Below are 26546 nucleotides of genomic sequence, written 5' to 3'. Positions count from 1 at the left end.
CCTCTGAAAGATGAAGATGCTGTGATTATGTTACTTAGCTTCTTAAGCCTTTTACTAATAATTACAGTAGTTGATTTTCAAATATTGAGCCAGACTTAAGTCCCTAGAATAACTTTGCTTTGTCATGGTATATAATTCCTTTTTCTGTGCTTCTGAATTTTATTTCCTGATGTTTTGTTTAGGATTTTTTATTGTTGTTCCAGATTGGGACTTGAACTCAGTATCTGGCACTTTGACTTACTGACTGGCACTCTGTCATCTGAGATGATGCCTACAGCCCCTTGTTTAGGATTTTTGTTGGTCTATAATTGAGGTGTGGGTGTGGGTGTGGTTGTTTTTGTGTTTGTTTCAGTTTTTGATTGCCATTGTATGACAGTACCTTGAAAGGCACAGGTGGGAGCAGTAGGGGCTGGTGGGGAATGGAATTCCTATGGGTTGGGAGTGCTCATACAACCATCTCGAGAGAAAAAGTCCAAGCTTCTTGGTCAGCCTATGCTGATGTGGATGGGACCTTTCTTGAGTGTTTGGCTATGACAAAACAGCTGTGGTCCAGTAGTGAGGTCTGGCTCACATGCAGTGATGGCATCTTTAATTAGGTGCTGTGTCTTTGCTCCCTTCTGGCCTGTGCTTGTGACAGGCTTTTCGAGCAGCCATCTCATACAGCCCCAGGTTTATGGTCTTCCTGCCCCAACATCCTTATCCATCCATGGGAGCTTTTTTTTTTCCCTTTCTGTCTTTCTTTTTTGTGAGTCATGGGGCTTGAACTCAGGGCTCTTTTACTGAAGGTGGCACTCTACCCCTTTGGGCCATTGTGTGACTTATGGTTTTCTGGGGGTTAATTGGAGGTAAGAGTCTCTCGGACTTTCCTGCTTGGGCTTCCAATTGTGATCCTCAGATCTCAGCCTCCTTAGTAACTAGGATTACAGGCGTGAGCTACTAGCACCCAGCTTGAAGGGGTTTCTTTGTTGTGGTGGTGGTGGGTTTGAATCAGGGCCTGGGCATTGTCCCTGAGCTTTTTTGCTCAAGGCTAGTGCTCTTTCACTTTAAGCCACAGCTCCACTTCCCATGAGATCTTTTTTGTTGATGTTCAACCTCCAAATTCCTTCTGCTCTCCCCCACCCCTCCCCTTTTTTTTTTTTTTTGTCAGTGTGAGGCTTGAACTTGAGGCTTAGACAGTGTCCCTGAGCTCTTTTGCTCATAGCTACTGTTTTGCCTCCTTGAGCAACAGCACTACCAGTTTTCTGGTGGTTAAATGGAGACAAGAATCTCGTGGACTTTCCTGCCCAGGCTGGCTTTGAACCATGATCCTCAGATCTCAGCCTCCTGAACTGCTAGGATTACAAGCATGAGACACCAGCAATTGGCATTTCCCTCCTTAAAAAAAAAATAAATTCATCTTTGTGTGATACAGTAAGTAAGTACCTTGTGATCCACCATCATGTCCTTCAAGTGTGTGTAAACTGTAATACTATATCCATTGGTCTTCACCACCTGATGCGGGGGTGTCACATAGTCCATCCTTGTAACAAGGCAGGAGGAGGCAGGGTGTAGCTTGTCTGGTGGAGCCAGATTGTTCCTACTGCCCAGTGGCAGCTCTCTTCTGCCATGGCTCCTTCCCAAGACCACATCGAGGTAGGTACACTGAACCTAGAAGGTTTAGATGGCTGGCCATTAGCAAACAGGAGCTGTTTATTCATGCTTATGTTTATTCAGTTGCTAGCTGAACTCCTAATCATTTATTTGTTCCACATGCCTCATCCCAGCACCACTTTCGGAGCCAGGAAATCCCCTCTCCACATTAGTTATATAAATATCAAACTTGGCAGCAGTACCACTTTAAATAATCAGGGTTGCACTTTTCAGGAGTAGAATTCAGGACTCCTAAGGCTCTAAATCTCAGAACAGTTCTGTCTGTAATTGACATTGTCACACAAGTGCGATTTCATGGCCATCCCATAAAGCTATATGATTGCCTTTTATAGTCATATCAAAGTAGCAATGTGTTATACTGTCTTCCTTACAGAAATCTGCTTTATATATTTCTAAGCCTTAACCCATTTTTTAGAAAATCATTGATTGTGATACATCTCCATCTGGACAGACAACCTTCCATTGGAAGAATGTACCACACTTTATTCACATTACTGTAAGTGAGCATTGGAGTAGCTTTTAGGTAGGTTTTTAGAACCTGTTTTTAGAACACATTACGTATTTTGAGAAACATATATATGCATTTCTGTTGAGTGAGATGGATGCTGTTTTTAGAACACGTTACGTATTTTGAGAAACATATATGCATTTCTGTTGGGTGAGATGGCTAGATCATAGAACATGTGTGTGGTCACCTTTATATTAATAGGTACTATCAAAATGTTTTCCAAAAATAATTGTGCCAATTACATTCCCACCAGCATTAGTTTGGAGTTATGGTGGCTTTAGATCTTTGCCAATACTAATATTTTTCTTTCCTGTTTTTTAACTTAGCCTTTTTAGTGGGTGTGTAATGGTATTTTACTGTGGATTTTAATTGCATTTTTTTCTGAGTAATGATATTAAATGTCCTTTCGTATGTTTGTTGGCATTTGGACATCTTTCATGATGAGTCTGTTCAAGTCCTTCATGTGTCTTGTATATATGTCTTTATGATGTATTCTTAAGCTGTTTTAAATGTTCTGGATATGAATGTTTTGTGAGATATATAGCAAATAGCTCCTATCAATTTGTGGGTCATTTTTTTACTCTCTGAGTAGTGTATTTTAAGAAACACATATTTCCTTCCTTCCTTCCTTCTTTACTCCCTCCTCTTCTTGTCCTTCAATAAAGAGTTTTGTACTGTAGCTCAGACAGGCCTTGAACTCATGATACTCCTGCCTCAGCACCCCAAGTTCTGGGATTCAAAGTATGCACCACCATGCCTAGTTAACAGTTTGTGTGTGTGTGTGTGTGTGTGTGTGTGTGTGTGTGTGTACTGGGTGACTGAATCAGGGCCTTGCATGTGTATGCACACTCACACATATACACAGAGCAAGTCCCCACTTATTCATACTTTTGCTTCTGTGGTTTTAGTTAGCTACAGACAACCATGGTCCAAAAATATTGTTATGACTCTTTCAAGAGAGAGCCATAGGGACTGGGGATATGGCCTAGTGGCAAGAGTGCTTGCCTCGTATACTTGAGGCCCTGGGTTCAATTCCCCAGCACCACATATACAGAAAATGGCCAGAAGTGGCGCTGTGGCTCAAGTGGCAGAGTGCTAGCCTTGAGCAAAAAGAAGCCAGGGACAGTGCTCAGCCCCTGAGTCCAAGCCCCAGGACTGGCCAGAAAAAAAAAAAAAAACCTCAAGAGAGAGCCATAATTGAGATGTGACAGTACATACCTGTAATCCCAGCTACTCAGGAAGGAGAGGTCAGGAAGACCATAGTTCAAGATCAGCAGGGTCAAAAGTTAACAAGAGGGCTGGGGATATGGCCTAGTGGCAAGAGTGCTTGCCCCATATACATGAGGCCCTGGGTTCAATTCCCCAGCACCACATATAAAGAAAATGGCCAGAAGTGGCGCTGTGACTCAAGTGGCAGAGTGCTAGCCTTGAGTAAAAAGAAGCCAGGGACAGTGCTCAGGCCCTGAGTCCAAGCCCTAGGACTGGCCAAAAAAAAAAAAAAAGTTAACAAGACCCAATCTCAATGAACAGATCAGGTGTGGCTTGTGTCTGTGGTCCCCATTACATGTGTGGATAAAGGTAGGAAGATTGCAGTCTGAGCCAAAAACATGAGACCTATTCAAAATATAACTAAAGCAAAATGGATTGAGAAATAGGCTCAAATGGTAAGACACCTGCCTAGCAAGAACAAAGCACTGAGTTCAAACTCATTTGCATAATTTACTATGTATATTTTTTCAAATACTGTTAATCTTTCACTGTGCCTAATTTATTTAACTTTATCATATTTAACTTTATCATGTAGAAAGAAACAGTGCTGGGCACTGGTGGCTCACATTTGTAATCTACCTACTCAGGGGGCTGAGATCTGAGGATCATGGGTCAAAGCCAGCCTGGGCAGGAAAGTCTTTGAGAGTCTTATCTCCAATTAACCACCAGAATACCAGAAGCGGAGCTGTGGTTCAAAGTGGTAGAGTGCTAGCCTTGAGTGAAAGAGCTCAAGGACAGTGCCTAAGCCTTATGACTGACAAAAAGAAAAAGAAAAAACATAGCACAGACAGGGATTAATACAATCTGTGCTTTCAGAAATCCATTAGCGGGATCTAAAAGCATGTTCCCCAAGGATAAGGGGGGACCACTGCGTATTTCTCTATAAGGTAACCAGATGACATGGCACTATTCATTGACCAGACCATTTCTTCTCTCTATTTCATTGTCACCTCTTGTCGGTGTGTACATCTGCATTTAGATCCTTGTATGTGTGGTATTATTTCTGAACTTTATTCTCCCTTAATCTTAATGCAAATTATACCAGGCACTGGTGCCTTACGCCTATGATCCTAGCTACTCAGGAAGCTGAGATCTGAGGATCACAGTTGAAAGCCAGCCCGGGCAGGAAAGTCTATGAGACTCTTATCTCCAATTAATTACCAAAAAGCTGAACGTGGAACTGTGGCTCAAGTGGTAGAATGCTAGCCTTGAATGAAAAAGCTCAGGCAATATTGCCCATGCCCTGCATTCAAGCCCTAGGACCAGCACACACACAAAAGTATACACTATCTAACATACCTGTATAGAAATTTTATCTTCAAATCAGCTCATGCAAGTTTCCTAGTTTCATTCATCTTTTTCCGAATCTTTACTATTTTATAGGTCCTTTCGCCTTTCATAACAATTTTAGAATCTGCCAAAGTCTTGCTAGGATTTTGATTGGGATTATGATTCTTATCCAGGGGTGATTTTTGGCTTCCACATTTGACAATGAATAGTGACATTATTGCATTGTCACACCTTAAGGGAGTACTATGGCCACTAACAAGACAGATGGATGACCAAGATGTAAAAGCCAGGGGTAGTAGGACAGCCCTCTATCAACCAGATGATTATACAACCTAAAATGTCAGTAGCACTACTGTTAGAAACTAAATTAGCCAGGTGCTGGTGACTCATGCCTATAATCCTTTCTACTAAGGAGGCTAAGATCTAAGGATCACTGTTCAAGGCCAGCACAGGCAGGAAAGTCTGTGAGACTCTTAGCTACAGTTAACCACCTGTGGCTCAAAGTGGTAGAGCGCTAGTTAGCCTTGAGTGAAAAAGCTAAGGATGGTGCCCAAGTCCTGAGTTCAAGCTCCACAGCTCATACACCCCACCCCCCCAAAAAAAAACCCTCTGGATTAATGCAATCAGTTTTAGTCATATTTCTTCCTGCCATTTTACTATTAGTCTTCTATTAGGCTCATTCCTTTTGCTTTTTTTTTTCTTATTTTTGCTCCCTCCAAATTTGATTAGTAGATATTTCTTTATTACTTTAGGGTTTATCCTCATTTCAACATACATTCAACATCTTGACATGTTATTGTCTAGTATAAATTATTTTACCACTCCTTGGTAGGGTTAGGCACTTAGAACACTTAGCTTCCTCCTCTTCTCCCTTTTTTGCATCCTTCCTTTCTTGCATTTTAATTTTCTGTGGATTAAACTACAGAAAGCTATGTTACTGAACACATAGTTTGGAGCCCATCACCATGGAAGATGTCAGGTCAGGTTGTCTTCATGAAACTATTGAGGTGAACGAGAGAGATGCAAAGCCCCAGGCTCTTTCCTTGTCGCTTTAGTAAGAAACCTGATTTTGTCTGTTTTTAATATTGGAATTCCACTTAAACATTTTATTTGAGGACAATTTTCCATGCTAAGAGGAAAAAATATGCCATTATTTCTTTTTTGTTGTTTCATCTTCCTGTGTCAGGCCTCTATTTTGTATGAGCAGAGTCTTTTCCCAAGTATCGTGGGTGGTGCTTTCTTGAGATCCTTCTACTTGACAGATGAACATCTTACTGTACGTGTAGGGCTTGGGGACCACAAGTTGCTACTCCACTGCTTTCGAGGCTCCACTACTGCAAATGAGGGGTTCAAAGCCACTCTCTTTTTCTTTTCATAAGTTGTTTCTCCCTGAAAGCATGCAAGGTTTTTCTCTTCATCTTTATTGTTCAAGAATTTTACCAGAATATGCCTAGATCTGGATCCTTTAGACTTTTCAATATATAGATAAATCTCTTGGCAGCCAAGGGAAATGTTTCAAATATTTGTTTGCTTTATTTCCTCCATCTGTTCGCTTTTCCCTTTCCAGATTCCCAGTTATTTATATGTCGCCTCTTCTGGATCTGGCCTCAAGTCGCACTGTTTCCATCTCTTTGTGTTCTTGTTTTAAGGGAGCGGTACATGATCTTCCAGCTCGTTCAGTGGATCTCAGAATTAGCCATCTTCTATTATTATTATTTATTAGTTCACCAGTGTAACTTCTGTTGGTATAGAAAAATCATGTCTGTTTTTCAAAGAAATGCTTTTTTTATACTGTAGATAACTCCCTGAAGGGGTCTTTTTATTCAGATTCTTACCTGCCTTGTTCAGTAGTTCTGTTCATCTCAGCTTCACTACCTCAACGAGTGCTGAAGTGCTTTTCTTCCCTCCGACTTCTGGGTCACATTTCCTACTCAGTAATTCGGTGATGATTTTCGGGCAGAGGAGAGCACAGCAGCCTCTGGATCACAGTGTAAGCCAGTGCCCATGGGGTGTCATTAGTTCTTGGCCAAGATTTGTGTCATCCACATCTGGCACTTTCTTAGCCTGGGAGAAAAAGGAGGATTTAGCTTCTTCTTTAACTTCTTAGGGCCACAGACACTCAGAGAATTCTTGCCAAGAAGTCTCCTAGAGATCAGCAGTACCTTCCTGGTGGAGTCTGTGGTGCTCAGTGATCCTGGCTCACTCCAAGGTGTCAGAGCCCTGATCATGCCCTGCAGCCATCTCTGAACCCAAAGGGGACAAGCCAGCCTGGCTCTGGAGTGACAAAATCTTGGCCCACACCCAACAGGAACTACTTGCCACTAGATCCAGATATGCTCATTGAATTGTGGGTAAAGATGGAAGGCAGAGACTTTATCACCTTTCCAGAAGCCCCCAGCAAGTGAGGGAGGGGAGATGGGGGGGAGAGAGAGAGAGAGAGAGAGAGAGAGAAAGAAAAAGAAAGAGAGGATGAGAACAAGATGATTCCTAAGCCTCCCTCCAATGGCAGCATTTTGCAGTTATATACCTTTATGATCTCCAGCTTCAGCTCAATCCTCACTACCCTTGGGCCACACTTTTATGTCTTCCCAGCATGCTCTGCTTCCCTGAAGGGAATATTTGAGACTTTTATATCTTTCCTCAAGCCCCATGTTTATCCCTTTTCTTGTTCACTGTCAGCCCATGACTTTGAATTTCTCCTTCTAGAGAAAAGAAAGACTCTTGGATATGAAGTTGCCTTAACCTATCTCCTGCCTGCCTGCCTGCCTGCCATCTTCCCCATCCTGTGGAATCTCTTCCCTGTGTGTGAGTGTGTGCTCTTAGCTTTTCGGTCTCTTTCAGACTCACCAGCTCTGATCCTTCTTTCACATTACTGGCTTCCAGGGAATCTTTTCAATGCATAGAGTCAGTCATATTGACACCTGCTGCCCACTTAAAGCTTCTCAGCCACAACATCAGGCAAAAGGAATCTAATGATAGAAGTTAGGTTCGCTGAGGGAGTAAGAATTGATGACAAAAGGGCATGAGAGACTTCCTGGGTGCTAGAAATAATCTGTCTTGTGTTGTGCAGTGCTTACCTGGCCTGACCATACATAAAAATGAGCTACACATTAAGAGAGTGCATTTTACTTCATGATAGCTCAACTTTAAAAAGAGAGCTCGCAGCAGCTCTGTCAACGCTACAGGTGCAAACCCAAACTCCTGAGAATAGCCCACAGATTCCTTTGCATCCACCCCACCCCTAGTCATAGGTGAAGCATCTTCGTGTGATACCCATCTGATTTTCCCAAGGATGTGACTCTTCCACACTCATTCAGAATCCTAAGCCTAGTCTGCCCTACTAGTTAACTGTCCCAGTAGATGGGAGTCAGGCAATGGCTGATGCATAGGCCCCTCAGACATCTGTTGAATGAAAGCATAAAGGTTGACTTTGTATTTGCTGAGCTGGATCATCTTTACTGAAAAACTTTCTCCCTCCAGCCTTCAGGATGTGTCCCCAGTGAGAGGAAGGCTCTTGCGCAATGGCAGTTTTTGACACTCCTGAAGAGGCCTTTGGTGTCTTACGCCCTGTCTGTGTTCAGCTCACAAAGACCCAGACAGTGGAGAACGTGGAGCACCTGCAGACGCAGTTGCAAGCTGTGAGTGACTCAGCCCTCCAGGAACTTCAGCAGTACGTCCTCTTCCCCTTGCGGTTTACTCTGAAGACCCCAGGTCCCAAAAGAGAACGCTTGATCCAGAGTGTGGTGGAATGCCTCACTTTCATCCTGTCTTCAACATGTGTGAAAGAGCAGGAGCTTCTTCTAGAACTCTTCTCCGAACTTTCTACCTGCCTCTATTCCCCCAAGTCCCAAAAGCCCGCAGCCGTGTCCGAGGAGTTGAAATTGGCTGTGATCCGGGGCCTTAGCACCTTGATGCACTCAGCTTATGGGGACATCATTCTGACTTTCTATGAGCCCTCCATCCTGCCTCGTTTAGGATTCGCTGTGTCTTTACTGTTAGGCTTGGCAGAACAGGAGAAATCAAAGCAAATTAAAATGGCTGCCTTACAGTGTTTACAGGTCCTCCTCCTTCAGTGCGAGTGTCAAGACCATCCGAGGTCCTTGGATGAGCTTGAGCAACAGGAGCTGGGGGATTTGTTCGCATCTTTCTTACCAGGAATCTCAACTGCGCTGTCAAGGGTGATCACAGGAGACTTTAAACAAGGCCACAGCATTGTCGTCTCTTCCCTGAAGATCTTTTCCAAGACAGTGGGCTTGGTTATGGCTGATGAACAGCTCAGAAGAATCTCAAAGGTCCCAACAAAGCCTGCCGCTGAGCACAGAGTTGCAGAGCTGATGGTTCACAGAGAAGAGGTTTGGGTAAAAAATACCAGTAACAAGCTGGGAATCCTTATTAAGAAGATAATTGAGAGTGTTTCAGTTCACCCACATTGGAAAGTAAGGCTGGAACTAATAGGCCTTGTGGAGAACCTTCTTTTGAAGTGCAGTCAGTCCCTGGTTGAATCTGCTGGTCCACTCCTGAAGGCTTTAGTGGGCCTAGTAAATGATGAGAGTCCTGAAGTTCAGGCCCAGTGTAGTGCAGTCCTAAGACAGTTTGCTGAGCAGAAAGTCGTGGTGGGCAACAGAGCCTTTGCTGACATCTTGTCAGAGAGCCTACACTCCCTGGCCACATCGCTTCCCCGCCTAATGAACTCCCAAGATGATCAAGGCAAATTTTCTACTCTCTCCTTGTTACTCGGGTATCTGAAACTCTTGGGCCCCAAAGTAAACTTTGTTCTCAACTCGGCAGCCCATCTCCAGCGCTTGTCCAGAGCACTCATCCAAGTTCTAGAACTAGATGTGGCCGATGTCAAAATCGTGGAAGAGCGGCGCTGGAACTCCAGTGAGCTGAGTGCTACTCCAGAGGTCCCAGTTGCACAGCCCTGGAACCAGGTCCAGAGGAGATATTTCCGCTTCTTCGCGGATGAGAGAGTTTTCCTCCTCCTGCGGCAAGTTTGTCAGCTCCTTGGCTATTACGGGAACCTGTATTTGCTCGTGGATCACTTTATGGAACTATATCGGGAATCCATGGTTTACCGGAAGCAAGCTGCCATGATTCTGAATGAACTGGTTATAGGGGCTGCTGGGCTGGAGATAGAAGATCTTCATGAAAAACACACTGGAATAAACCGAGAAGAGCTGCGAGAGATTGTGACATCTATCCTTGAAGAATATACAAGCCAAGAAAACTGGTATTTGGTCACGTGTATTGAAGCTGAAGAGGAAGAAGAGCTCACACTGAGGCAGTCAGGCCTGCAGGCCATCGCATCTGCTGCCCACACCTGCCAAGTTACTTCTTTTCCAGCCTTGTCAAAGCCAAGTCCCACTATTTGTTCAATGAACAGCAACATCTGGCAAATATGCATCCAGTTAGAAGGGATTGGCCAGTTTGCTTACGCACTAGGAAAAGACTTCCATTTGCTCTTGATGTCAGCCCTCTACCCAGTACTGGAAAAGGCTGGGGACCAAACACTGCTCATTAGTCAGGTGGCCACCAGCACCATGGTGGACATTTGCCATGCCTCTGGCTACAACTCCCTGCAGCAGCTCATCAACCAAAATTCCGACTATCTGGTGAATGGCATCTCTTTAAATCTACGTCATTTGGCACTGCATCCTCATACCCCAAAGGTCTTAGAAGTTATGCTGAGGAACTCAGATGCCAGCCTACTTCCTCTGGTAGCAGATGTGGTTCAAGATGTCTTGGCCAGCCTCGACCAGTTTTACGATAAGAGAGCTGCTTCCTTTGTCAGCGTTCTGCATGCTCTGTTGGCAGCATTAGGTACATTGAAGTCCTTTTTAATGCTGATTTGGGGACAGGACTCAGTATCCTAGTTTACCTTGTCTTGTTTTCTTCAATGTTTTGGAGGAAATTTGAAGGATTGCCCCTCCAGACCACAGGGGCTAGACAGGCGCCATTGTATTTTGTATTTCACTGATTATTTTTCAGTAATCTCAGTCATTTATTGAGCTCCCGCTTTATACCAGGAATATAAACCCTGCAGACTTAAATATAAGCATTATTTTTATTTTACAAATGAGTAAAAGTAAGGCTTAGTGAGATCCTTCTTAGCTAGAGTCACATAATTAATAAGACTAAAGTCAGGATTTATGACAATTTTGTTCTTTCCAAAGTACTGAATAGCTTCCGAAGGTACTTAGAGTTAGCAGTGTCTATGCTAATGGAAGACAGGAAGAGCATGAATTATTCAGTCCATAGCTGACTAGGACTTTACAAGGAAAAGAAAATCCAGTCAAGCTTCCTGCCTTTCTTTGTGGTGGTACTAATGTTGGAGATTGAACCCAGGGCCCTCACATGCTGAGCAGATAGACATTCCAATCTACATCCCATAACTACATCTGCTCTGTCCAGTACAATGGTCTTTAGCCAGCCACATGTGGCTAGCACTCCTAGGGAACTGAATTTTTAATTCTACTTAATTTTGATAGTCACGTGTAAACCATAGCCCCATGTGCCATACGGGACAGAGAAGATCTAACTTGTAGTTGTATGAGTTGGCGTGAGTACGTTTATGTACATGGGTGTACTGGGGCTTGAACTCTGGCCCTTGAGCTCAAGCTTGGCTTTTTCTTTCATGGCTGGCCAAACCATCTACCACTTGAGTCCTATGTCCAGTTCCAGCTATTCGATGGTTAATTGGAGATAAGAGTCTCAGAGACTCTAGCTAGACAGGGCTGGCTCTGAATCTTGATCCTCAGATCTCGGTTTCCAAATCTCAGTTTCCTGAGGCATGTGCCACTGGCACCTGATTTTTCTTCTTCATTTTATTTTGACCTTTTTTTGATGCCTACAGGAAATACTAGGCCATAAGAATGGCAACATTTTTGGAGGATAAGAAAAATAGGCAGGTAGAAAGGTCATTGACCTCATTTTGTCAGATTACAAACCTAAGACCAGATAACAAGCTTTGTCAGTAAAGGTATCTGGGGTAGAGGCTGTGCTCTGCCTTGTAGCTGATGCATTTCCAGTGGTTATTCATTAACATTCATATACAGCACGAATGTTCTTGTATTCATTCAGTACAGAATGCCTTCCATATGTCAGACACTGTGCTAAGTAACGAGGATGCAACAGTGAACAAGATAAATAAACTCACAGAGTTTTCCTATTACTGTGAAAGAGGTGATAAACACGTAAACAAATCATTAAACAAGCTTACTGCAGATTCTGATAAGTGCCTTGAAGAAAATTAACACCTTGATGCAAGAGAGTAATAGGGACAGGCTACTTTTAAGTTGAGATGTCAGGGTAGGCTTTTCTGAGGAAGCAGCCTGGAAGCTGAGACCCGAAAGAGGAAAATGGACCATCATTAGGACTGACACACAGTTTTATAATTTGTAAGTACATTTAGGCAAAGGAAACGGCAGATGCGTAGGCCTGGAGAAATGGGCTTGGAATGTTTGGAGAATGGAAACAAGGTTGTTGTGGACAGAGTGATGAAGGATAGAATTGGAAAGTAGGGCTTTATAGGCCAAAGGAGGGAGATTGGTCTTCGCTTTGCAATCACTCACAAGCCTTGTTGTGAGTCAGTTGTCTATTGCTTGACAAAATAACTGAAAAACAAAACAAAAACAATCCTGCAGGGTACTGATGGCCCATGCCTGTAATCCTAGGTACTTAGGAGACTGAGATCTAAGGATTGTGGTTCGGAGCTAGCCTAGGCAGGAAAGCCTATGAGATTCTTATCTCCAATTAACTACCAGAAAACTGGAAGTGGAGCTGTGGCTCAAAGTGGTAGAGCTTTAGCCTTGAGCGAAAGAACTCAGAGACAGTACCCAGACCCTGAGCTCAAGCCTCATGACCAGCCAAAAAACGAGATGAGGAATGGTTTGTTTTGGCTCATACTTCAAAGGTTTCAGTCCTTGGCCAGCTGGCTCTGTTGCTGTCTGGCCTGTGGCAAAGCAGAAACATGATGGAAGAACATGGCAGAGGAAAGCTGCTCAGGGGGCTGGGAATGTGGCTTAGTGGTAGAATGCTTGCTTAGCATGCAAGAAGCCCTGGGTTCGATTCTTCAGTACCACATAAACAGAAAAAAACAAAAGTGGCACTCTGGTTCAAGTGCTAGAGTTCTAGCCTTGAGCATAGAGAAGCTTGAACTCTGGGCCTAGGGCTGGCAAAAAAAAGAAAAGGTACTCAGAAAGCAGAGGGAGAAAGGGGACCAAGACATGCCAGTGACCTACTTCCCAACTAAGTCCCAACTCCAAAGTTTCCACCACTTCCCAAGAGGGTCACCAGCTGAGGACCAAGTCTTTCACATGTGGCCTTTGGGGGACAGTTCAGATCCAAACCATAAGCCATCTGTAGTAACTGGGGTGGTAGCTATAAATAAGACTCACCTGGGGGCTGGAGATATGGCCTAGTGGCAAGAGTGCTTGCCTCGTATACATGAGGCCCTGGGTTCAATTCCCCAGCACCACATATACAGAAAACGGCCAGAAGCGGCACTGTGGCTTAAGTGGCAGAGTGCTAGCCTTGAGCAAAGAGAAGCCAGGGACAGTGCTCAGGCCCTGAGTCCAAGGCCCAGGACTGGCCAAAAAAAAAAAAAAAAAAAAAAAAAGACTCACCTGGGGGCTGGGGATATGGCCTAGTGGCTAGAGTGCCTGCCTCGTATTCATGAGGCCCTGGGTTCAATTCCCCAGCACCACATATACAGAAAATGGCCAGAAGTGGCACTGTGGCTCAAGTGGCAGAGTGCTAGCTTTGAGCAAAAAGAAGCCAGGGACAGTGCTCAGGCCCTGAGTCCAAGCCCCAGGACTGGCCAAAAAAAAAAAAAAAAGAAGACTCACCTGGGCCTGCCCTTGTGAAACACTGCGTAAGCCTGACTTCTGGCTTCTTAGACACATAGACTTGGTCTCGCTTTCAAAGGCCATATATATCCAACTTTTTCTTTACTGCTCCAAGGAAGTATTCTGTATTTCAGTTTGAGATTTAAACATATACATTACCAAGGAAATGTATCCTCTGGGAAGATACCTCAATTTGAGATGAAAATTGAATGGCCCTTAGATTGCTGATGATTTTGGTCATCCCTGAAGGAAAAAAGTCAGGAAATCCTATAGAGTCTTTTTTGTCTGTTTAATTGAGCTGGTAGAGGAGGGTCACCATTGCAGAAAGGAAGGTAAGGAGGGTTAAGATTGACGCTGGAACATCCTAGGAAAGAAAGCTTTTTTCCTCGAATTGAAATAGCCCAGAATACCCTTGCATTTTGAATAGTAAATAGTGGAGTGGGTGCAGTTACTCACTGATCAAAGCTGCACTTTATGTGGGCATTCTGTTTGTCATCAACTTGTCTAGCTGATAGTCTCTTTCAAGATGAGTGGAAGTCTGCTGTCAGAGAACTTCTGAAAGGTCTTGCAAGAGCCCATTACGTGTTAGAAAATTGGGCTCTCATACACAGTGTTTCACACGCATTGACTGAAAAGCAGTTGGTGCAAGCAGTTGGTGCCTCTGTGAGGACAAGAAAACCATTCAGGTAAATCGCTGCTTAGCACTGCTGATTAGCTGATTATCCACAACAAGGAACAATAGGATAGCTTAGAAAATAAAGTATCCCTGTCAGATTCTCCAGAGCCTAGAGATTGTGCCTGAACTCTTATTTCCTAGAGGACTGCTGATTTCTTATGGCAGCACCATCCCATTGTCTGGCTAGTTTCTTTAACCAGCCCTTTCTTGGTAGATGCTTTTGATCTTTTGCCATCATAGAAAAAAAAATGCTGCACTGAATCTTTGTAGATAATTTTGAACATGCCTTATTATATCAGTAGGATAGATTCCCAAAAGAAATGCTGGTTTAAAGGGTATTACATTTAAACTTTTGATTGAGAGTATCAAATTGCTCTCCTAAGAAGCTGTACCAATTTAAACTCCATCGCCAATATAAAAGAATGCCAATTTTGCCACGCCTTCACCCACACTGTATATTACCAAGCTTTTGATCTTTGCTAATCCAATAGGAGAAAAATAACCCTATTATTTTGTTTTAATTTGCATGAAGAGTGAGGTTGAACTTCTTTTCATATGCTTAAAAGACATTTTAATATCTGGCACTAGCTTGGAATCTAGAAATAATCTTTGCAGTGTGTCAAGTCCTCGAAGTGTAAATGCTGTAGCTGGGCTTTAAACAGTCCCTTAAAGTGCATCACTAAGGATGTGATGTACACCTGGGGAAATGGCCTGCCTGATGCGGGGTGGAAGACTGACTTCTCAGGCACTTGCTCCCTGTTCTGCCCAGGCACCTGGCCCACCATCTTCCATTTGCCATTTCCCTGGCTCTGTGCAGATGCTCCTTGAAAGATTAGCAAGTGGGAAGGGTGATCAGTCTTGTTCCCCTGCTGGCTGCAAAAGGTGGCCACTGGGCCAGAGTCATAATTTTTAGGCTGTAGGATTTGGTAGTGTTGTTATTTTGTTCTTTACATGTTAAGACCCTCTTTTGAAATGAACCTTTTAAGGAGACTCTAATGTACAAAAACAGTGCTCAGAGCTTCCCTGGTTGAAGAAGGAAGAGGCCCTGAGGTCTGTCCCATCCCATCCTCCATCCCCAAGCCTGGTGCTGCTTAGTGTCCTTGTGATGATCCCTGGGACATCTCTGCAGAATCCTAAAGCCCCACAAGCCACAGTTGAAAAACCACTGGAGTGGATTAAGGTTTATTCTGGCAACACAGCAGAGGTATTGGAGCATCACCAATGCAACGCTTTAGAGATAAAACTAGCCAGCCTTCTGAAGCATTTTATGTCAGTAGACAGCACAGCTGTTTGTCAAGGTTCTGCAGAGCCTGTTTTCTGCTAGCAAGAAGCATATCCTTCACTCAGAATTTTATACATGTTCTCCAACTTCATTGTTTTTGTTATTATTTTTGTTTTGTGCCAGTTTGGGGGCTTGAACTCAGGGCCTGGGCACTGTCCCTTAGCTTTTCACCCATGGCTAATGCTCTACTACTTGAGCCACAGCTTCACTCTTGGCCTTCTGGTGGTTAATTGGAGATAAGAGTCTTACAGACTTTCTTAACCAGGGTGACTGTAAAACTCCATCCTCAGATCTCAGTCTTCTAAGTTGCTAGGATTACAGGTGTGAGCTACTGGCACCCAGCTCTCATTGTTTTTTACTTCAGCATTCATTTTGCGCACCCACCCTATGCTGGACATATTGGAATACAGAGTCTTATGGGGAAGAGTCAAATACCAAGCAAATAAATTCACAGTTACAAAGTATAGTTTCAAACTGATGATATGGAGGGAAAGAACATCATATATATTAGACAGAAGAGAAGTGGCCTGAGTTAGACCCAGGACTTAAGGGATGACTTTACTGAGCAAGTTCTATTTGTACTAAGACAAGAAAAGTGGTCTGGAATTAGCCACATGTGAAACAGAGGGACAGACAAAATATGTTAGGCCAGGCACTGGTGGCTCATCCCTGTAATCCTAGCTACTCAGGAGGCTAAGATCTAAGGGTCATGGTTCAAAACCAGCCCAGGCCTGAAAGTCTATGAGATTCTTATCTCCAGTTAGCCACTAAAAATCCTGAGGTGGAGCTGTGGCTCACGTGCTAAACTGCCACCCTTGAGCAGAAAAGCTATAAGAGCCCAGGCCCTGAGTTCATCCCCTAGCATCAGCACAAAAACAAAATACCATACAGTATGTTAGAAGCTCTAAATAAGGAAAACACCTAGCACGCTGAAGGAACTGGAAGATGGCAAGGAATTAGGAGAGTGGTAGAAGATAAGATGACAGAGGCAAGCAGGATCTAGATGGTACAGGCCATGGCAAAAAGAGCTCTATTCTATGTACAGGGAAATAATGCCCTTCATAATGACCAGCATGACCACTGTAACCCTTTTATCTACAGCCCAGTGGTTCCCAGACACAAGTTTTACTGGACAAGTCCAAGAACAAAGTTCAGAGGAGGGAAATCGCTTGCACCAAACACCAGCAGCTCTTGAGGCAAGCACTACAGCTGAAGACATTGAACAGTTTGTGCTGAACTACCTCAAAGAAAAGGACATGGCTGAGGGAAACATCTCAGATTCTGACAATGAGGAAGGTACCTGTTATTTCTTTTGGCTTAGCTGGTTCTTCCTTTTTTTTTTTAGATCAGAGGTGGGAACTTGAACTGGGTACCTGCTGCTTACTAACTGAGACACACCTCCAACCCCAGATCTTCCTTTTTGAAACACACACACACACACACACACCACCCCCACCCCCCACCCCCCGGCTAGATTTAAATCCCCTGGCGTGGGGATGCTAAGCTTACTCTCTTATCTGTGCTCCCTTTCTCACCCTCTCCCCTGGCTGCCCGACCTGCAGGCAGACCAGGGTGGAGTAGGGAAGTTAGGGTAGGCCTCAGGTGCACGTAGCCGAACGAGATCCCCTTTCCTCCCTCCTTACCCACGAAGGAAGCCAGGCGTACACGGAGTCTCGGAGAAAGCTTCAAGAGCAATCTGGTTTAATAGGGGAGTGGCTAACAGTTAATATAGTAATGCTGATGAGAAAAGGGGTGATAGACCAGGAGCTGGCGATAGGCTGGCGAGCTTGTCCTAGGACCCCTTCATGGGCTAACGTCACTCCCATAGTACCACCCCCTGGGCAAAGCCCGCGAAAAGGGGAGCACACGTGCTAGCTGGGAGAAGTTGGGGGGCTGGTCACAAAGCTACCCCTTTTGGTTCCGGACCCAGAGAGGTGTGGCTTGCTTCCACACTGCCCCAGGGCTGGGGGAAGGGCAGCGTCTAGGGATAGCTCTCTTTGCCCTTCCCCCCTCAAGGCCAAAGCTGAATCCCCGACACACACACACAGACACACAGACACACACACACACACACACACACACACACATCACATACCATATTCCAGAAAGTTTGGATTTAAGAAAAGTTACTCTATCTTGCCAAGCTTTACATAGCCATTTTCATTTTTTGGTATAATTTGTCTCCTATTACTTTTTGTTACATTTGGTTTTTCCATGGTTGCAAGCACAGTTTGGCTTTTGTGCTAATAGAATGGAACCCAGGACTTGCAATCTGCTGAGCTGTACCCGAAGCACCTTGCATCGTGCCCCTTTTGTGTCTAGTTATAAGCAATCTTCCATGTTGCTGTATAGTTTTCATAATTAATGTCGCAATAAAGCGGCTAGTAAATATCCATTCCCCTGTGGGAAGTTGCGGTTGTGTCTGGCTTTGCCATAATGAACAGTGTACTACATTGGATGAGGCCTCCATCTTTTCCTCCTTGCTTCTGGGTCAAGGATATGACCATTAGTTAATGCTTGCCAGAACTGCCTTCCAAAAAAGAAGAAGTGCAGGATTAACACGGGCTTTACCATAGCCTTGCCCATATCGCCAGTACCCATTTTACTTTTCCCTAAGTGAACAGGTGAAAAATAGTCCTTATTCTTTTACTTTGTATTTCTTTCATTACTGGCAAAATTGAACATATTACTAACCCTTCTTTCCTACTAACCTTTTCTTTTTGTACCCATTGTCTATTTATATGCTTTGTCTATTGGTTTACTGGGGGGAGGAGATCCCAGCATTTTTCTTGCCTATTTGTATGATAAAAGCATAAGAGAGTTCAGGCCCGTAGCAGCACTGGCCTCTTGTTTTATTCACAAATTCAATCTGGAGCTTCAGGTCACGGAAGGATTAATAAATTATTAGAATCTCCTCTGCAAATATAAAATGCCAAGTCATAATGAGCTTGGTGGTCTCAGAACTATCCTAAATCGAACTGAGTCCCAGATTAGTTTGTTAGCTTGGAATTGAGCAGATTTTTTTTTTCTTTTTTCCATTCTGGGGAACAGAAGCCAGTACTTCTAGGATAACAGGGAAGAGCAGCTTGATGCACTTAGTGAAATACCAGGGTAGCATTGTGGGGCCCTAACGGTTTGGTGCTTTTTCTTCTCAGGTTTGTATCCTAAGCCAACACAACCAAAACCTGGGAGCCCTGGAGCTGGGAAGGAATCTCATTCATTCATAATCAAGTTTGCCATTCTGGTTTAAAATTCAAGCACTGTCAGTGAATCTGTTCTTCCCTGACTAAAATCTTCCAGTTCTAGTGAATTTTTGCTGGGAACAGACTGAACACATCAAGCCTTATTCTAAAACCTGGAAATCCACATATCAAATAACATTCTGTAGTAGGTGACTTTCCAACAGTCCTCATCATCCCATCATCCATCACTCATCATTCATTGAATGCATGTCGTGTTTTGGGCTTTACAAAGAATGTTTGGGGACCTGGAGTCTAGCTCTGTGGTGGAATGATTGCCTAACATACACAAGGCTGGAAGTGCAATCCCTAGCACCACACACACACACAAAAGTTTGGCTTATTATGGGTTGAACATGTATTGTATTTTAAACACCTTTCTCCAGTGTATTCTCATGTAGCTTTTCAACATGTTTAAGAGACAAGTACAGCCTCTGTTGTAAGATTGTGTTCTCTAGCAGAGGAAACTGAAATGGGAAAAAGTTTAGGAAACAGTGCTCAGCACAGGGGAAATGAACACAGCTGGCGATAGGGACTTAGAGACAGAGGTGAGGTCTGTGAGCAGACAGAGGAAATTTTTGTAGGGTAGGGATTTGGGCCTGGCTTTCGGACAATTCTCAAGTCTTTTGAGTGGGTGGTGTTTTAAGTTACAATGTTGTGCTTTTACAGCCTCATCTCCACACTTCCTCCTTGGAGGTGACAGGGCCCCTGTCTCTGAATGCCATCACATTGACCCATTAAGTTTCAGTGCCTACCTTTTGGAGGAGACTCATGTAAACCACAGCAGGGGCTTTTCTCAGCTTTCAGCTGGTACAGTGTTGCAAACCGTCGTGAGCTCCTTGTCCCGCTGCAGCCCAGAGCAAAGCAATGATGGAGACAGGACTGTGGAACTGATTTCGGGGTACCAGGGGATCTGCTGCCTGACTCCAGCAACAGATCCAGAGGGTCCCGTGAACAGGGCTTTTATTCATTATCAAACAGGAGAGTACATGCAGAAAACAAAGTAGCCATCTTAAAGAGATAAGGGTACCACAGTGGGGGGAACAATCCTAGGATTAGTGACTTCCTGAAAACCAGATGTGAAGATGAGGGATAAATGGCCAATTTGAATAGGCCACCTGCAAGCTCCAAAGTCAAGTGAAGGTCCAGATTATCAGCCTTGTCAGGGCCGCCCTCAGCATTCCGAGAGACAGAGAATGGCCTTCCAATTCTCTAAGGCCAACCTTATGGCTCTGCAATTACGGGTTCCCACAGTACAGTTCCTGTTGTTTTGAACATCTTGATCCGTTCAGCTTGACCCACTTTTCTTATGGTCTCCTTAAGATCTGTCCCTAGACATTTTCCTGTAAGTCTTGTCTGTGTCTGAATCTGAAGTCAGTCAAGGATCCAGCTAGACTGGAGCACCTCTCATCAGACCCTGTCACTAGTAACATTCTTCTTCCAGAGTCGCCGCCAGTCCCTCCAGAAGTGGACCAGAAGGATACCCAGCCAGATGTGGAGGCACCACTGCCAGTGCAGATCCAAATAACCAAGGATGTGATGGAGCGTTGCGTCCATTTGCTGTCAGATAAAAACCTGAAAATCCGCTTGAAGGTCAGTGCACGGCCTCTTCTCTGCACTTACAGGGCTGTTGGATCGAGTTGCGCTCCGGTGGGCAGTGGATGGATGCTGTCTAAATGAGCCAGAGGTTTCCTTATCTCCTAGACCATGTGTGGTAGCCAAGAGGCAGCATCAAGAAATTGATCTGTGGGATGACAGTCTCACATCTTCCAGTGTTGGTTCAGATGCCAAAAGGGAACTGAGTCCCTTCCATTAGAAGCCAGAGTTGTGGGGATTCCCTGACTCTCCAGGGAAAAGAAAACCATGTGCTTTGAAGGGATATCATTTTCTGAGCTGACTTAATGCAGGATGCGGATTTTAATACTTTAAGTGGTCATTCTTCCAAGCCTGACTTTATCTCTGTTTGTTTTCTATTTCCATCCTAGGAAAAAACCCCACACTTTTCATGTCACGTCCTTGTTTGCTGGCAGCCTCCCATGACTAGGACTTAAGACATACAGTGGTGGCTCAGAAAGTGGTTCAGACCTGGGGAGCCGGGAAGACGGTGGGGTGGTCATGAGGCATCTGCTCTCAGAATCACTCCACAAAGGGAAATAGCATTCCTACTCCACCCCCTAGCAAGAGGGAGGGGACTGCCTTCATGACTCACAAATAATGATGGAATTCATTGCCTTATTCAAGACATGGGGCAAAAGTAGGTTTGCAGATGATCTCAAATCTCAAGATCTGTGTTTTATGGTTTGACCTTCCTGAGACATCTGCTCCATTCAGCAGGGACTTTTTGAATTTGTATTTCATACCAGGCTTCTGTGCAGGTCCCTGGTTGATACAGTTGGAAAATTCCTGAATATCCTTCAAGGCTCTTCCTTTCATGGAGGCTCTGTAGCAGCTGCAGACACACCACAGTTGTTACAAGCCTTGAAGTCAGACCTATGTACCTGAGTTCAAATCTCTTCCCCTTATGAGCCATGTGACTTTACGTAAGTTAATCCACAGTTTTGATCCTTCGCACCTTTAGTGTACAATGGATGCCTCCTCAGAGGGCTGCTGCTTACAAAGATGGAGCAGTTTGCTTGGGGTACAGCACAGACATTCACGCCTGCCCTCAGTCCTCGCTTAGCACTTGGCAAGTCCTACAGGGGTCTGCAGGTCACAATCCCTGTTTTTAGGGAACTTCCTGTCTGTTGTAGGGAGAGCACCAAGATACAAACACAAAGTTGTTTTCAAGACAATAAGCAGCTTCTCGCGTAGGGAGGCCAGCATCTCCTCTATACCTAGCGAGCGCTGTGAGCATGCCCCCCACCCCCCCAGGTGCTCACGTCATGCTCACATCAGGCTCTGAGGCATCATTAATTCTTTTTGGTTTTATAGTACTGGGAATTGAACCCACGGCCTCAAAGTGGTAGACAAGCATTCTACCACTTGAGCTATTGAGATAGGGTCTCAATAACATTTGCTTGGGCTGGCCTTTTAACAATCATTCTGCCTCCTGAGTAGCTGAGATTACATCTGGCCACACAGTAGCATTTTGTGGTTTGGTTTTGTTTTGGCTTCCCCCACACACACCCCAGGAAGGATTATATTAATGGAGTTTTGAACTTAGAACTTTGTTCTTGCTAGGCACATACTCTTCCCCTTAGAACCACACCCCCAGCCCTTTTTTGCTTTTAGTTATTTTTTTAGGTAGGGTCTCCAGTTTGCCACAGGACAAGCCACAGAGCACAGTTCTTCTCCCTCCATTGCTGGTATCTCAGGTGCAAGTCACCACACCCAACCTGCTGCTTGAGAATAGGGGTCTTACTCTCTTTGCCCAGACTAGCCTTGAATTGTGATCCTCCCTAGCCAGTAGTTTTTCTCAAGGCTGAGGTACAAGCCAAGCAATGGGGCAAAGGCAAGGAGAATATTCCAAGCAAAGGAATGTGTGTGTTTGAATCAGTGAAATACGATGTGATTTGTCCAGTCAGTGATAGGACTCCGATCAAAGCCACCACCGCTGTACCCCTGTGCTCTCCACTGCACTCACACTCCTGCCTGTCTCATCCCCTCCAGGGGCAGCGCCTCTTTGTTTTCCATTTCTGTCCCTCTCAGTATAGACCTGTATGAAGGAGGCTCCCAGTAAGGCTTTCCTGATAGCAGATTTTATTCTGCCTTTCTGGCTCAAAGATCTACCTCACAAAGGCTATGAAGGCGGTCAGCTTCAGCCATTATTCTGACCACTGCCTATGACATTAACATCGGCCATCTGTGTTCAGACAGCTTTGAGATAAGAGATCAGGAAACATTTCAACATGAACCTAGGCTAGCCAGCCCTCTCTCATAAGCTTGGTCTCATCCTCTACTGCCTGCATGGCGCCCCCTGTAGCAGCAACAGAACACGAATCCCACCAGCTTCCTGCTTGTTCCTCCTCCACTGATCTTCTCACTCCACTCCTGTGCCCAAGCCCTAGCAGCACTGTTGACTGTTTCCTCCCACCCCAGCATGCAATCCTGCCCCAGTCTAAGCTGTTTCCTCTCCAGATCTTTCCATCATTCTGCCTCTGCAGAGCAATCATGTGGCCACATCTCTTTGCTCCTCTCACGTGGACATAAGCTGTGTCCTTTCACTTCCCTCCCCCCATTCAACACCCTTCTCTACTCAGCCAAAACGACCTTCTGAAAACATGAATCATGTCATGCTACTTGCCACTCCACTGGGTACAAAATAGGAGATTCTGAATGTGACCATCATGGTCCATCCCCTCTGCCCTGCTCTATACTTTGATTACATTTTCCAAGCAAGGCAAACTCCAGGTTTTCCTTGTTGGTTCGGTTTGGACTTTTTTTGTTGGTTGGCTGATTTGGTTTTGGGGTTTGGTGCTAGGAGTAAAACCCGGGGTGTTGTACATGCAAGGCAAGTGCTGTACCATTGAGCCTCACTCCTGTTACAGAAATGCTCACCCTGCACAGAATATCTGCTCATTGCGTATGCCTCATTTTAGAAGCTGTTCCTCAGAAACAACTTCCCAGGCTTTAGATCCTTAATTCTTTGCATTTTATTCTTTACTGCCTTTCTCAACGCAGCTGATAATCTACTCTTTATTAGGTGTTATGTAATTAAGTTCTTCCCTGTATTTTGTCATTATGTGTCCCCTCTAGTTCTTGGTCTGGCCTTAGTCAACATTCCCTAAATAGTCAATCAGCTAATGGAGTTTCTCAGTCTTATTGCTCTAAAATGGTAACTTGAAAACAGGTGTCTCTTTTCCAACTTTTGTTGTCTGCTGAAATTGTGTTTCTTCTTTTAGGTCTTGGATGTGCTGGGTTTGTGTGTGGTAGTTCTGCAATCCCACAAGAACCAGCTCCTACCCTTGGCTCATCGGGCCTGGCCGTCCCTCGTGCACCGACTCACAAATGATGACCCACTGGCAGTGCTCAGAGCCTTCAAGGTATAGCTGGCACCCCCATTCTCCGTCATGAGGATGAGTCCTGAGCACAGAGCTCACCAGGGCCTTTTGCATCTCTTCTACCTGATTGCAGTGTCACAGGCCTTTAAGAAAGTATAGGAGCATGAGACAATCACAAAGAACCAAATAAGTCACTTTCCTGTTGAATTTGAAGCAGAAGAAAGTAGTAAAGCAAAGGGCTACCTGTATTTACCAAGCATCTTCCACGTGCCAGGCAGCAAGCGTGGCACCTCCCCATGTGTGAGCCCATCTCACACAACCATGCAGAAGAGCTATAGTCGTTCCATTTTTTTGGCAGAAGACAAAGCAAGCTCAAAGAAATTAAGAAAGTGTTCCAAGATCACTAGCAAGCAATAGAACCCAAAGTCTGTGTTCACATGTAGTGCAAAGCTCAAGAGTCAGAGAAGGGACCTGTGCTAGCAGTCGGCACCCTCTGCCCAGCCAAACGACTCTGGGCAAAGCCCAAAACCCATCTTGAGGTGACACTTAGGAACAGCACCCTGCCTTCCTCATAATGTTGTCAAGGATGAAATGGGAATGGTGAGCTGCTCTGAGAAGCCAAAAGCTCCGTGTAGGTGCAAGAGATTACTCTCTCTGACTTTGTTTGGCTTAGACTAGCACATGTATTTTTACTTATTTATTTATAACTTTCCTTGTTCTAAAAAGCACTTAACATTCTATAGAGATACATTTGCCATGGCAAGCCAACATAAATTAGAAGTAGATTAGCAAGATGAGACCAAGGAAAGAAGATGTGTAGGGACATAAAATGCAGCTGAAGATGCAGTTCATATACTTGGCAAAAGGAATTTGGATCTCTTAAGATTCTGCCACATATACTGAACCAAAATACCTATATGCACAAATTGGTAGTGGTTTTTTTTTTCAAAGCAAAATGCATAAAATAACGTGTGTGTGTGTATGTGTATGTTGTGCAGAGAACAGGAAAGGAGCTAGGCTGGAGGGAGGCAGGGAGAGAAGGAGGAGGTCTTGCTAAATTGCTTTCAGATGTGCTGTTTTCCTTTATGAAAATTAATAGGTTATCTGAGATGACAGCAAGTATAGAAAAATGAGAAACTATAAAGACGCCTGGTGTAACCCAGGCTGCTTTTTCCACACGCAGACACATCGGCGACACCCGAGGTCTGCAAAGCCCCGCGCGGCCCGGCAAAAAGACAGGAAGTGGCTGCGGGGTGTGCATTCACTCTTGGAGCCAGCTCTGCCTTGCTTACTGATTTTTAGAGAAATTCTACTGCTGGTGTATACTCAGTCTTGTGCAGCGGGGTAAAACGTTTCAATATGTTCTGCTAGAGAAAGTTAAAACGAGACATGCAAGGAGAACGGCCTGTTGTGGGAGATCGAATGAGGGTGATGTACATAGGAGATTGGGCTGTGGAACAGAAGAACATGGAGTTAGCTCCAGCCTAGGGACTGCAGTCCACTCACTCTCCCGATTCCCGCATGGGCAGCCATTGAGCCTCAGAGCTGGTGCTTGCTTGGTTAGCAACAGTGAAAAGCCCAAGTCTTTTTTCCAGGGGTCTTAGGAAGATTCTAGAGATGATCTATGTGAATTGCTTTTCACTCTTTTTTTTTTTTAACCTAAAAGAGAGGAAAATCAAGGAATTAATCATGTTATTCATCTAAGCCATGCTTCCTCTGAATTACTCTCCATGTAATCTGTATTTATGGATAAAAGCAGCCATGCCTGGGGAGTAGAGTCTGGCAGATTCATAACTGTCAGAATCACAAACCATGGGCAAAGAATTAACAGCAGTAATTCTATTATTTTTTTTCCAAGTAGAGACCTAGATAGAATTGAATTGCCCAGCCTCCTTTTGGTCTTCTTGCCGCCTTGGCGGCATTCATTCACGGGCTGGGGACTGTTTCTGCAGGTTTTGCAGACACTGGGAGGCAAGTGTGGCGATTTCCTACGGAGCCGGTTCTGCAAGGATGTCCTACCAAAGCTGTCTGGTTCCCTAGCCACCCAGGCCCCTATCAGCGCCAGGGCTGGACCAGTTTACTCACACACGTTGGCCTTCAAGCTGCAACTGGCTGTTTTGCAGGGCCTGGGACCCCTCTGTGAGAGCCTGGATCTAGGTAGGTACCAGCTCAGCTCACCTTGCCCGGACACGCTACCATTCATTACACTCGCTGCCTGGTGGGGCTTGTGTCCCTTACCTCCCTTCACGTGCACCTCCATCAGTTTACTCTGGCCCCTTTCATCCATTTACCTTGTGCCCCTGCATCACACAGGATGGGGGAAAGGGCTCAGAGAACATTCAAGAAACAGCTCACTCAGCTGTTCCCATTCTCCCAGACAGTAGTGGGTTATTGCTTGTCCCAAATGCATTCTGAGGGCCATTGCTTATTTTGTTTTTCCTCTCTGTAGGTGAGAGTGACCTGAATAAAGTGGCTGATGCCTGCTTGATTTACCTCAGCACCAAACAGCCCGTGAAATTACAAGAGGCTGCCAGGAGGTACGTCTGCTTGATCACCCACATCTCTTTACGTTTGTTCTAAATTATAGATGATTTGCTAATGGTGAGCAGAGTTGAGGCAATCTCTGCTCTCTTTCCCCCTCTCCTTGCCAGGTTAAGATGATTTCAGCTGTACCAGCTCCAAAGATGGTATTTTTACTAGATGTGTGTCTTTTTTGCAAGTAACCTTTTCTTCTGCTCCAGTGTCGTCAACAATTCCAAAGGGGCACAAAGCAGAAAGACCATGTGCTAGAGGGGACTCAGCCCCCTCCTGACTGCTGGGTGACCCCTAGGCTTTATTCCCAATAA

General features: G+C 44.7%; 1 protein-coding gene across 3 annotated transcripts in view; it reads left to right on the top strand.

Annotated features, from left to right (window-relative positions):
* Tti1 (TELO2 interacting protein 1) overlaps positions 1-26546 on the top strand; it is a 41264-nt gene that overhangs the window by 2727 nt on the left and 11991 nt on the right. For 2 of the 3 annotated variants that reach the window (XM_048349169.1, XM_048349171.1), the window contains exons 2-7: positions 8198-10537; positions 16623-16817; positions 20205-20353; positions 23602-23742; positions 25653-25857; positions 26150-26237. In XM_048349169.1, coding sequence (XP_048205126.1) covers positions 8239-10537; positions 16623-16817; positions 20205-20353; positions 23602-23742; positions 25653-25857; positions 26150-26237 — 3077 coding nt within the window. In that variant the 5' untranslated portion in view covers positions 8198-8238. Of the gene's footprint in view, positions 1-7558; positions 10538-16622; positions 16818-20204; positions 20354-23601; positions 23743-25652; positions 25858-26149; positions 26238-26546 lie in introns of those variants that run through there. The other variant, XM_048349170.1, reaches the window with a different exon arrangement.

Source organism: Perognathus longimembris, chromosome 6 (assembly GCF_023159225.1).
Source record: "Perognathus longimembris pacificus isolate PPM17 chromosome 6, ASM2315922v1, whole genome shotgun sequence".
Lineage (NCBI taxonomy): Eukaryota > Metazoa > Chordata > Mammalia > Rodentia > Heteromyidae > Perognathus > Perognathus longimembris.
Note: the sequence above shows the minus strand (reverse complement) of the source record. Positions and strands in the feature narration are given on the sequence as shown.